Source organism: Anarhichas minor, unplaced genomic scaffold, assembly GCF_050575085.1.
Source record: "Anarhichas minor isolate MPS153535 unplaced genomic scaffold, ASM5057508v1 ptg000003l, whole genome shotgun sequence".
In the NCBI taxonomy this organism is placed as follows: Eukaryota; Metazoa; Chordata; class Actinopteri; order Perciformes; family Anarhichadidae; genus Anarhichas; species Anarhichas minor.
Genome location: NW_027466449.1, coordinates 3,994,096 through 4,007,112, shown reverse-complemented (window position 1 = coordinate 4,007,112; position 13,017 = coordinate 3,994,096). Strand labels below are relative to the sequence as shown.

At 37.4% G+C, this 13,017-nt stretch overlaps 1 protein-coding gene and 1 pseudogene across 1 annotated transcript; both read left to right on the top strand.

Moving 5' to 3' along the window:
- her3 (hairy-related 3) lies at positions 1–1,099 on the top strand. Its single transcript, XM_076092490.1, has 4 exons — positions 1–54; positions 168–263; positions 405–486; positions 630–1,099. Exons 1-4 carry the CDS (start codon positions 1–3, stop codon positions 1,097–1,099), a joined length of 702 nt encoding a protein of 233 aa, XP_075948605.1.
- Positions 1,100–7,805: 6,706 nt separating this feature from the next.
- LOC142948774 (complement C1q tumor necrosis factor-related protein 3-like) lies at positions 7,806–10,778 on the top strand (annotated as a pseudogene).
- The last annotated feature ends 2,239 nt before the right edge of the window (positions 10,779–13,017 follow it).

Here is a 13,017-nt window from a genome sequence, read left to right as displayed (position 1 = left end):
ATGGTGGCGACGACAGACTGTGTGGAAAAGTCCAAACCCATCGCTGGAAACAAGGTGTTTAAAATAATTTATTACGAGGAACATGATTCAAAAACAGATAGTTAAATACCACGAAATTATTTGTATTGTATGCAATATTCATTTTACCGGCTGTTTTTGTTCTAAAGGTATCCAAACCACTCATGGAAAAGAAACGAAGAGCTCGCATAAACAAGTGTTTGGACCAGTTAAAATCTCTCCTGGAGAGCTACTACAGCACTAGTGTAAGTATGCAGAGTCCACCTTTAGAATTTCGAACACATTATCATTTTTTTTTTACCTCGGACCAGTTATTGTAAGTCATGTTTAATTTATGATAATAATTACGGGAAATGGCTGAAATCTAATCTCTTCTCTTTTCTCAGATTCGAAAGCGCAAACTGGAAAAGGCCGACATCCTGGAGCTGACTGTGAAACATCTAAGGAACCTCCAAAAGATCCAGAGCTGTAAGTTATAACTTCACAGCAGACCAAGCCATCAGATATTCAAACACTCTGATTTAAGGTTACATATGGATGCTTCAGACCAGCTTTACGCACAACTGTGCATGTGTTTGTCTTAACTTTAGATGTCTTTCCACTGCTTTCAGGCACCGCCGCTGCTTCAGAGTTTTCAGACTATCAAAGTGGTTTCCGCAGCTGCCTGGCAAACGTCAACCAGTATCTGCTGATGGCAGACAACTTGAAGGGGAGCGACCGCTGGATGTTATCGCAGCTCTCCAGTAAACTCTGCCGCTCTCGTAGACGAGAGGAAGTCTTCAGCACCATGGACAGCGGTCCGCACCAAGCGGAGACACAGGATGAGGTGCGGAGGAATCTTCCGTCCGTAGCAGGACCTGATGAAAGAAAAACGACTAAATCTAAAGCTTTGAAACCCCATAGTGCAAGCACGTCTTCCTTTTTACCGACTGAAGACGCATCTGGAACCAGACAGGCTGTCCCTGCAGCGGCGCCCACACAAAATACTCGTGAAAAAAGTTCCAGTAAGAAGATGTTTCACCCCGTCAGTCACAGGAATGACGTTGCAAACACGCAGCACAATGTCTGGAGGCCTTGGTAGAGATGTCCAATTTAATGTTTATAATTGCACTGTATAGATTACCACAATATGCTAGTATAGGTTATAATGTATATATATATATATATTTGTATTGTCTTAATAAAAATGAACGACAGAAAGATTGTGTTGTCTTGTTTGTTGAAACTGGACTACATTTACCTTCCACGTAGAAGGGTTCGTTTACATAACATGCGGCCGATTTATAGTGATAGCTGATCTCAGGCAGATCTCTAGAGTGAAATATTAAATTGCATATTGGTATAATGAGAGACGGCGAGGGAAACTGTACCTGTGATATAGGCCTAAGAAAGTAAATTGATTTTGTGCTGAAGCCTTCAAACTGAAAGAAAATGATATAACCGGGCTTTTGAGCCTCAAACAACTATAGGTGCATTTTTCTTTTTTTTTGTAAGGTCAAAGATGTGTGGGCACGGAATTAAAATGAAATCTTACATTTATGAAATCGTGTTAAACATTTGATAATTGCATGAGGCCTGTATGAACACTGAGTTTGTGCTATGCTTTCAAACTTAATTTGTCTCTTTTGCCCACATCGAATTAAGTATAACACTAGTGCATGCCTCGTGATTATTTAATGCATTAATGAATGCAGGACGCATCATGAATTGCTGTTGCTCACCACTAGTAAATGATCAAGTCGATATGTGACTTAATGTGATACTTCGCACTTAATAGATCATCAATGAATCAATGTTAATTTATAGTTACGTCATACATTGGCGACCAAAGTAGCTGGAATACAGTTACATAGAAGTGCATTGCTCACCTTCGAAAGCAGAACAGTATTATTGTCATAGAAATAATAAGCATTTTTTCGTTCCATTTGCCAGATGATGAAATTAAAGTCGTCATCCACAGTTTTACAAAAAAAATATATTTCTTTCATCTACTTTAAGCATACAAAAAATAAAAATGCCCCTACCTGTTTGAGTCTCATATTTGTTTGTTGTTGAAAGAAGTGGAGTGCAGCGCTTTAGACAATATTCACTTAACCAAACTCATCGAGCAAGCGCCAATTGACAAATAGAGGAAAATTGACTGGAAAAAGCGCATATTATAAACTAATACTTAATAACAATACTGTCCTGCATAGAGTTATATATAGTTAAGCAATACTCAAGTTTTGCACCCTTATTAGTTTTGTGGAGTTGACATAGAGAGAAAAATAAGATCCAGGAGAGTGGGGGTTTGACTGTCACTTCGTCCATTCTTCATGGTTTCACACATAAGTACCGAAACAGTGGCGAGCAAATCAGATGCTTGTCGGACAGCGCAACAATTTTCTGCTACAGGCTACTAATTACACGCCATACACCCTTCTCTGTCTCCTCTGGACTTAAATATCTATCGTTTCAATTATTTTCCAGGTTTTCTGAAACGCAATTTAGAATAACTGTACACCTATAGGCCCAAACAACCTCTTTCTGACGTCCCTTAGGCTGGTTATGGATACCTGTAGCGCCAGACCCAATGTATACAATTAAACGTAAATGTAATCATTGATCTAAAAACACACCTTACTCGTCCTGTGCATGACAGGTTTAAGGTCTACTAATGTTTTTTTGTTGTTTTTTTAAACCAATATAATGATCAATTGTACGGAGGACAACTTTTTGGATAAACCCTAACTAACTTTTATGTTTTTAGTCAAGTAGCCTATACAGTAGTGGTAGTTTTATGTATACTGAAGGAGTATTTGTACGTCTGCTGGTTTTACTAAATAGCCAACCTGCAGTCGGCCTCCACAAGAGACTGTGTTGACCCATAACACTGATCGCACATATACTTACTTTTGGGCTATACGCCATGTGCACGAGACAGGAAACCTGTCTATCAGAAAGCTCTTTTAAAGTGCCCTATAGTTTTCTTCCGCTGCTTTGGCAGGCATGCCATAAAGTGTCTCCCCAGTCTGAAGGGGCCTTGTTGGAAAAGGATGGCACCTTACAGCGAGGAGAATGGCGGAAACGCCCACAGCTCTTTCAGATGGTACATGCTGAAAAGACACTGCTGCCCACTGTTAGAGGGCTGCTCCTGTGCAGTAGGTCTACGAAGGACAAAAAAGTACGCACTGCCTGGTTCAAGGGTATTTTTTTGGCCGCAAAATAACAACTCTACTCACAGCTCCAAACCCCCTTATGGCAACTATTTGTTATTCCAGCTCTTTGTTTGGTCTTATCGGCTCATAAACCCCGTCTGTAAATCGTCTTAATACTTTCACAAAGTCAAAGCTACTCTTTTGATGAGACCAAGAGACGGCCCATGACAAAAAGAGAAGTTTGTTTTAGCGAAGAAAGGAAATGCCACGTGACTTCCAAACTGAATGCCCTTAAACTTTTTCTGAGAATTTCTATGAACTCTTCCCCGTATTGTTTAAGTAAGCTAGTTTGGGTTGGCACTATAATAGCGACGCATATTAGAGCCGAGAACCGTCGGGAGGGAGAGAATAAGTTATTAGCATGAGACTGGGCCCAGTCGAGCGCCCTTAAGCGAGCAGACGTGGATGAAGTGCGCTGCAGACCTCTCTTCTCACTGCTCATTTCGCTGGTTATGTCTCTGCTACGACAGGTTCAGCACAGCTGTTGATTATTCTCTCATATGCTGGTAACAGTGGACTTGTGCAATGGTGACTGGGAGAGTTTTGAATTTCCGCCTTGTGAAAGCTTTCTTGCCATAAATAAATAAATACAATAATTTAAAAAAAGCTCAACAGTGGCAACACATACAATTCTGCAATACTGAAAATGTTATTTGAAGGTGAAAGAAGGTTATATCCAAGGAGGCGTGGCATAACCTTTTGTATGACCCAACATCTTTTCGTTTTTTGGTAACATTTGGGTAAATGAAACAGGACCTTTTGTGTGATTGGGGTACATTATCATTGATTTGGGCTAGTGCAATTCAGACTTTGATATCATTTCACATGCACATTTTCCTTTTCCTGTTCATCATTATAATGAATTGAGACTCAATAGTAATTTCTGCTAAACTATATTACTAGAAGAGTTAAAAGTTTCAATAATAAACTGTCTTTCCTCACCGTCACAAGTTTGACTAGAAAAATGCTGGGCAGCATCCAGCGTTTCTGTGATTGATTAGTGATCAGCACACATAAGGCAGTTGGGAACCACTCATTTATAGCATAAAGGTCATACACAATGGTTCTCTATTGCAAGGTTCATCATTTAAGTCCTTTGCAAAGCCTTTTAGCACTGTTCCAATCACCCAAAATCATGCTGTCCCATTCAACCAAACAAACAATTAATCAGAGTAAAAACAACCTAACATCATATTGACACATTATTGACCGATTTTGTTGCAGTAGTGCACCGTATCCATGTTTCCATCAAAGGTTTGTGCAATATATCAGCTCTGACAATTGTATGACCCCTTGATGAAAAGTAACTAAATCTTTAGTCATTTTCCTCACCTCGTGCATTGCTGGGTTAACTTCCTGTTTGATGCTTGCCCCTCCCACCTGCGCTATATCACACCAATGAACGGATGCAGACCTGGTCGGTCCGTGTACGTTTTGATAGTTAGTTTTATCGTTTAATCGTAAAAAAAATAAAACAAAAATTCAGAAATACCATTTTAATTTCGTTTTTGTGTTTTAAACCAAAAACGGAAAAACGAGAGATACAAAATCGAAATAATAGCCAAGGCAATATAATGAAAACAATGTTATTTACGGTCTATGATGCAAGCACATACCAGGGTAACATCAGCAGAAAAGTAAATGAATAAACCTGGACCATGGGAGTAGCAACAGTAGTTGACTACATGCGGTTTAATATGAATTTATCCATGTGCAAGAATCACGTTTTCGATTAATCGGTGCATTGTTTGATGCAACACAGTTAATAATGTAGTTTAATCAAAGTTGTTGCTGTTAGCACTGATATCTATTTTTCCACCGTATTGTGCTTTTGTTTGAGTGGACACAGAGCTTGTATAAGGAGATCTGAGTGAAAGTGTTTACCATCTCTACCAGTAGATGGCAGTATCAGTGTGTAAACCATAGATTTAGTTATATTTACCTGTGTCTTTGTTAATTATCTAGGTTGATTACAGATTGATACCGATGTATTCAATGCTGTTTATTTCATCTGATATTTGTGTATGGTTAATTTGCAACCTAGTTGTATACATCATGTATTTACTCGTTATTTTTATGTCATTTCAGAACCAAACATACCCTCAAGGCTGTCTGTCACACAGCAATGGAAGCACACACTGTAAATGATAAACAATCAACTAAAAGGCAACGTAAATATACGCCTGTATTTAATTTGAATAATATATGCTATCATATTGTAAAACCTGTTCTACTTGTAAATTTATGTCAAAATAGGTCGCCAAAGTTATTAGGTAGGTAGGTAAGTAGGTTACCGTAAGCGATCTCTGAAAGTTGTCTTTTCTGCACACAAGTTACTCGGGAACTCGTGAAAAAAAGCTCCACAAACAAACAGCACAAACAAACAGCAGTTTGTCAAGGCACGATCAGCCATGGTTTTTGTTAACGTTTGGCGTGGTGCAACTCTTAAAAATAGGAAGTTGGAAATTTCAACAGAGACAGATTCTGACCTCCGAGTTGTCTAGAACGCAGCATAAATAAATGCACTCACTTTAGGTTTAAAGTTGACAGAGATTTGGGGAATAAAATAAAGAGTTAAATGGTTAGAAAATACAATCCTATAGAGCTCGGGAAAGTTCGCCCGTCAGAGTTATTTTTACTTTATACAGCAGAACGTTGGCCCAGGAGTGACAAAGGAAAGATACTAACTACTGCTGACAGGAAGCGAAAAGATAGCAGAGGATGGTTTCGATCCATCGACCTCTGGGTTATGGGCCCAGCACGCTTCCGCTGCGCCACTCTGCTTGACAGAAGTGACGCAATGCAAGGAACAGAATTGTCATAAACCTAGGCATATGCTAACTATATATATATATATATATATATATATATATATATATATATATATATATATATATATATATATATATATATATATATATATATATATATATATATATATATATATATATATATATATATATATATATATATATATATATATATATATATATATATATATATATATATATATATATATAGGCTTATATATATATATATATATATAGGCTTATATATATATATATATATATAGGCTTATATATATAGGCTTCTTGAATATATATATATATATAGAAAGTACACATCAATTATATTTTAACAATTATTATTCTCAGTTTTCAAATTTAACTGGATGGATTATAAATAATACATAGAAATACATAAATAAATGTTCTTCTCATTTCAAGTAAAATAATAATAATATATTTTTATCATCTTCTAACAAGAGCAATTTGTGTGCATGGACTTTATGTGTGGTTATTAAACCACTTGTTTCAGCTCTATTCCTCTCTGTTAACATCATTGTTGGACAGTGAATTCATGTGTTAGGATTCTGATCATATTGGGCCCTTTCTGTGTCTTCATTTCAGATGTGAGTGGGTACGTTTGCTAAAAAGAGTTATGCTTTGTCTCGTAGCAGCGCTTCATTTACCGCTTTATTTATTTGTCAGTTCTATGATGACTAAATAAACCGAATTGACCGGTTGTCAATTTGATTCTACACATCCTATTAACCTATAATTATGTGGTTGTGATGTCTCCATATTTACACCCTCAGCCTGCTTCAGTGTTTTTATTGGCTCATGTCCAGTTTAAGCTACAAGGGTTCAGTCATAGTGTTGGGATCTGGCAGGAGCGGGATTGGTAATTAGAATAATACATTTAATTATTGATATCAATACAATTAATTTGCTAGGTAGAACAGAACGACTTGCTTATTTTCAGTACACGATTATTTTTCATTCAGGTAAGCTTCACAGCAATGCCAATACTCTCTGCAGGTTGCCAGCTTTCCTTGAAAACAAGCTGCAATCTGATCAGAAGCCTTTCCAGCTAATGACAAGCAGGGTTGCCCTAAAAGTGTGTGCAGTAGCATGCAAGAGGCCTTTTTCTTCTCTACTGTCCAGTTAGGACAACACATTCTCTGTCCCAACCTGTCAAATATCAACGCCTTTGTCACAGGTTATAATCTTACAACCTCCATTTTTCAGTTGTGAAGCTCTACATTTAGTCATATTATGACATTATGACTTAGCACTTATGACAGATTTTTGGGATAGACCTGGTAATGTCAGTTATGAAAATTGAGGCTGTGGTGAAGATCACATAAACTGCACACATGACTGCTGCTGCCTGCAGTGGATGTTTTTGTAACATTGTTTTATTGTTATTGTTCTTACAAAAGTCTGACTTTATTACTGTGCTGGCTTTATTGAGGAAGCAAAGAGAGAAAACTGTTCTTTATTACTCCTGTAACTTGGGTTTCTGGTAAGTCTTTGCTTATCTCAGCCAATTAACAACCTCAGGGAGGTCACACTATCTCACTGTGTCATTAATGTTTGAACAGGTAGACAGTAGTGTGCTGGATTTCAATGTTGTTTTCCAGATGACTTGCTCCAAGTAATGATTCTTATCAAAAGGGTGTCCCACATGTTTCTGATGAACTGTTCTGATTATCAGCAGAGGACATTATTTAAGGATGGGATTAACACAGAAAGTACAGAAGACTGCAGAACTACAGAACTGCATACATAGACTGCCACTTTGAGAATGGAGATGACAATGTGTTTTCCACTGTTGCTGCTGATCTGCTCTCTCTCCACAGCTCAGCTTCAGACAGAGTCTGACAACGAAATTATTCCACATGGAAAGCAAACCGAATCCCAGGGAAGAGAACCAACAAATGCCTCTGACCGCCAACAGACCTGCAGACAAGACATCAATGCTGTGCTGAGAGAGATGAGCGCCACGTTGGCTGAACAGAGGGTGGAGATGAGGCACTTACAGAGAGAAAATGAAGGTGCTGTAGTATGTTAAGTTGTGAGGAAGAACTTGCAGCACGAACCACTTTGTTATTACAGAACGGACCGAAATAATGTTTACAAAAAATATGTCATTGAATCTTCTTTTTTCCCTTTTTGTTTTTTTTAGCACAGGCAGCCAAACTGGAGTTACAAAAGACTGAGGTGGACAAGCTGAAGCAACAGCTAAAAGGTAAAAGTCAAAATTACATATTAGAACAATATAAACAGTATAAGACTGTTTATCCTACATATATACACAGTATTATGGACAGTATTAAGTCATTTGTTGGAACAATATACAGGTTTCAGTGGCTAAAGCACACCCTAATGAAAACAATGATGATGAAATACGTTTAACTGTCAAAGATTGTTTTTATTGGAGACAAAAATATATTTCACATTGCACCTATTCTAATTAATTTCAGCACAGGCAGCAGAGCTGATCAACATGGCAGCCAGGACAGATGTCACAGAAAACCAGGTGGAGGCTCTGAAAAGAGATAATGAAGGTAAGATAAAATAAGATATTTGAACAGTTCAGTTGTAATAGATCATTTAAAACCCTATCTAGAATGGTGATAATAATACACAGATTAATGGTATATTTTTAATAGATAACAATAGTGAATTTAGAAAAAAGCTCATTATCGTCATGGTCAATGTTGTCATTAAGCTGAAGCTGAAGCAACAGCTAAAGGTACACGTATATATTGAGCAATGCTGAATCGTTATCAGTCAAAATGACATATTAGAGCAGAGGTGTCAAACTCATTTTCACCCTGGGCCACATCAGCATTATGGTTGCCCTCAAAGGGCCGGTTGTAACTGTAAGACTGTATAACTACTCCCTAACATATTGTTAAATAACTGTCTCTCTGTGATTATTGTTTATTCAAGTGTAAAAATATTGTACATGCAGCTATATAAATGTAAAAATATATTTAAGCACATTTCTGTTATTATAACATAAATCCTTTTAATTTAGGGTTAAGAAACCCACATTACTATATCAAAGATCAAACTGTTAAAGAAAATAACAAAGACGAATATCATCAAACACAAGTTATTACAATAACTTTGTTCAAAGCTATTTTTGTCACGTCTCTGCATTAAAAATGTCCCTCCCCGTCATCGTCCTGTGCATGGCTGCATCCAAGAGCTGCTCACTGAAAGTCAAGTCTGCCTTCACGCCTCTTATAAACACTGATTACATTACATTACATTACAGTCATTTAGCAGACGCTTTTATCCAAAGCGACTTACAATAAGTGTATTCAACATCGGTATTCAAGAGAACTACTAGTCACCAGAAGTCATAAGTGCATCTCCTTTTTTAAACAAGCATCTAAGAGCATAAACCAGAGCAAAAGTACAGTGCAGAAACAAATGAATACAATAAGTGCAACAAACTAGTATGAATACAATAAGTGCTGAGTGGAAGGCTCAGGGTAGGCCTTCTTGAAGAGGTGAGTTTTCAGCCTGCGCCGAAAGATGGGCAGCGACTCTGCTGTCCTGACGTCAGTGGGGAGTTCATTCCACCACTGTGGGGCCAGATTCGGCCCGCGGACCTTGAGTTTAACACATCTGTATTAGAGACAATATGAACAGTATAAGACTGTTTTTCCTACGTATATTTACACAGGATTTTAATAATGCATGTTTCCCAATTTTTCTGGACAGTATTAAGTAATTTGTTGGAACAATATACAGGTTTTCAGTGGCTAAAGCACACCCTAATGAAAACAATGGTGATGAAATACGTTTAACTGTCAAATATTGTTTTTATTGGAGACATAAATGTATTTCACATTGCACCTATTCTAATTAATTTCAGCACAGGCAGCAGAGCTGACCAACACGAGAGCAGAGCTGACCAACACGAGAGCAGAGCTGATCAACACGAGAGCAGAGCTGAGCAACATGACAGCCAGGACAGATGTCACAGAAAACCAGGTGGAGGCTCTGAAAAGAGATCATGAAGGTAAGATAAAATAAGCTATTTGAACAGTTTGGTTGTAATAGATCATTTAAAACCCTATCTAGAATGGTGATAATAATACACAGATTAATGATGTGTTTTTAATAGATAACAATAATGAATTTTGAAAAAAGCTCATTATCGTCATGGTCAATGTTGTCATTATCGCTGTAACATCATTCTCTAAAATGAGTATGTCTCTCTCTCTCTTTCTCAGTCAAACAGGTGGCTTTCTCAACATCTCTGTTGGCTTCAGGCTCAGGAACTATTGGACCATTTAACACAAACACTCCTCTGGTCTTCAGATACGTTGTCACAAACATCGGAAATGCCTACAACCCAAACACAGGTACTTTAATTCACAATTTTAAATATTTCTATTGACTTTTTTGCTATGTGTGCTTCAACCGCATCATAAACAGATAATTCCCCATTCACTGACAAAACTGTCCCACAGGTTTGTTCATTGCACCAGTAAGAGGAGCCTACCACTTTGAGTTCTACATAGGTGCAGGTGGACATGCTTCATATGGTTCATCTGTTGTGTTGGTCAAGAACGGACAGCATATTTTTACAGCATTTGAGCATCAGACGTCCCATTTTGGCACATCTGCTAATGGTGCCACGTTGCTTCTAGAGGTCGGAGATGTTGTGTTTTTGCGTCTCTGGGCGAACACAAGAATTCATGACAGTGAAAATCATCATAGCACCTTCAGTGGTAATCTGCTTTTCACCATGTAAAAGAAAAACAGGTCTTTGTTTTCCTCCGTTTAAGATTATCGTGTACACTGCAGCCACGTATCAGAAAATGACATTATTTTTTCCTGTATATGAATGCTGATTGACAACCCTGCATAAGAACAACAATCTTTTTCATTCATTTTTCATCCGCATGTCTTTCCAGATTTGCATCAAAATACGCAGTCATAGACAGTGAGGGAATACTTGTGCCAGATGTTTTGTTAACATTAGATCAAGGGAGTGTCGTAATAGTTGAGACACGTGTGTAAATGTTCAGAAATCCCATGACTTATCTCACATTGTTAAGAAATTCTAAACAAAGTCCTCTAACTTCACCTGGATCCAGATAAACACCAGAACTACTTGCTCAGCATCACCACAGCATCCAACCAAACAACCTCACTTTCACCGTCTGATTGTTTTTTACTTTGTTCGATAGAAACTCAAACTGTCTGGTGCCGTTAGTGTGAGAGGGGACATTCCCTTTATTCCTTCAAATGTATGATACAGTCGCTGTGTTTGTTATTTGTAAGTACCGATTATCTAGACTGTAGCTTGTATATAAACTAGACACAATAGTCCAACACCTAGTTCTGTTTGGTTTGTCTTATTTGCCGAAACATTAACCTTATATTATTAAACAAAGGTTTGTTTACTGTTACCAGATGTGTATTGGCTAACGTTGACTAGTTCCCGTTACTGCTTACCTGCATCATCGTAACATCTCAAGGAACACCCATCACGTGGTAATTGCATGCTGCTACGGCAACTGCTTGTTAAGTGCTACTAAAATTCTTTAATAAAATCTGTAGAGTGAACGCTTATTATGATCTGAAGATGCAAAAGTGGAGTGGGAAAAACAGATCTTATTTTCTTTTTCATGTGACAAAACGTATTTCTTAAAATTGATTTTGTGTTTATGGGAAGCTGAAGAATTTAACTCTGAATTTTAGTTAATTCATTCATCCAATTTTTTCTGTGGTGTGATGAGAAATCAGACCAGAACTAAAGTTCTAGGGTTTATCATACAATTTCTACATTATTCTTAAGTGTTCAAAGGCAGAGAATGTGCAGCTCTAGCAAAATGTTGTTTTAACTTATGTTTAGAATATGTTTCTGTAGATCCAACTGAAAGCAGGAAGTTGCCAAAATTAGAGAGAGACTGATCATTCATATCTCACATCATTGTGAAGGACACCGAATCTTGGTCTTCTTCTGGGGACATAGGCTTAACTTTTATGTGGCCATGGTGACAACTATGTTGCTTCATTATGTCTATCGCTCAAACTCCTGGGAAAAAAAATCGGAGACGTCTCAGAAGGTCTCACATGGTAATACGGCCCCACAACAAGCATAGTACAACACTGTCCCAAAACTCTAAAAACACTCTCTGAAGCATCACCTTGTGAATTTAATCAGTCATATCTTTTTTAACAAAGTCATCATATGAACAAGAAAATCATAGCATTTAACATCATTCATATTTGAGTCATAAATCTTTGAATATGTTACAAAATTATAATTTAATATTGCAAACAACAAAATGCAAAAAATCTATGACAAAGCAAAGTTTGACAGGAGAATGTGATGTTATGCTTCCAGAGGAGGATACATTTCAGCTAAAAACAACAGTTCAGTCCAGTTGAATAGGCTGCAATGAGTGAGAGGTACACGAATACATGAGAAGTTAAACTAAACACTTAAACAGCCGCAGGTAAAAACCTATATGCCAAACATGTGCAACTTTATTACCTGGATAATAGCAAAAAAAGTTTCACAGCTAATACGGCTGTCAAAGGGCACATTTTAATTTCACGTTGTCTTTATACGTCCTAATGTCCAAATACATTCAGGTTAGCAGTTACTGTCCATGAGACGTCAAAGAGTTCGCACTCCTTTTAGTCAGCAAATTGTCACATTTGGTAAACATGAGAAGTTCTTCATGAATGTGACAATGGGCTTTGTGAAGCATTGTGTAAGTTCACTGCAGTGTCTATTTTGACTGAGAATGCAAAGTGAGAAGTTCTCAAAATGATGGTAACTGATAATCTAGTAATACCATTTGTTTTCCTTGACCTTTTAGAATTTGCCATGATGATGAATCATCATTCTCTCCCCAAATATATATTTATAGATAATGAATAAAATCTGACTTTAATTTCCCCACAGCATCATTTAATAAATCTTTGGGGATGTTTACATTTGCTTATATACTCAACAGACCTCCCAGAACAGAACC

Coding starts and splice junctions, on each gene's coding strand:
- her3 (XM_076092490.1), top strand. CDS start 1: ATGGTGGCGACGACAGACTGTGTGGAAAAGTCCAAACCCATCGCTGGA. Junction 55..167: donor AACCCATCGCTGGAAACAAG/GTGTTTAAAATA, acceptor TTTGTTCTAAAG/GTATCCAAACCACTCATGGA. Junction 264..404: donor AGAGCTACTACAGCACTAGT/GTAAGTATGCAG, acceptor CTCTTTTCTCAG/ATTCGAAAGCGCAAACTGGA.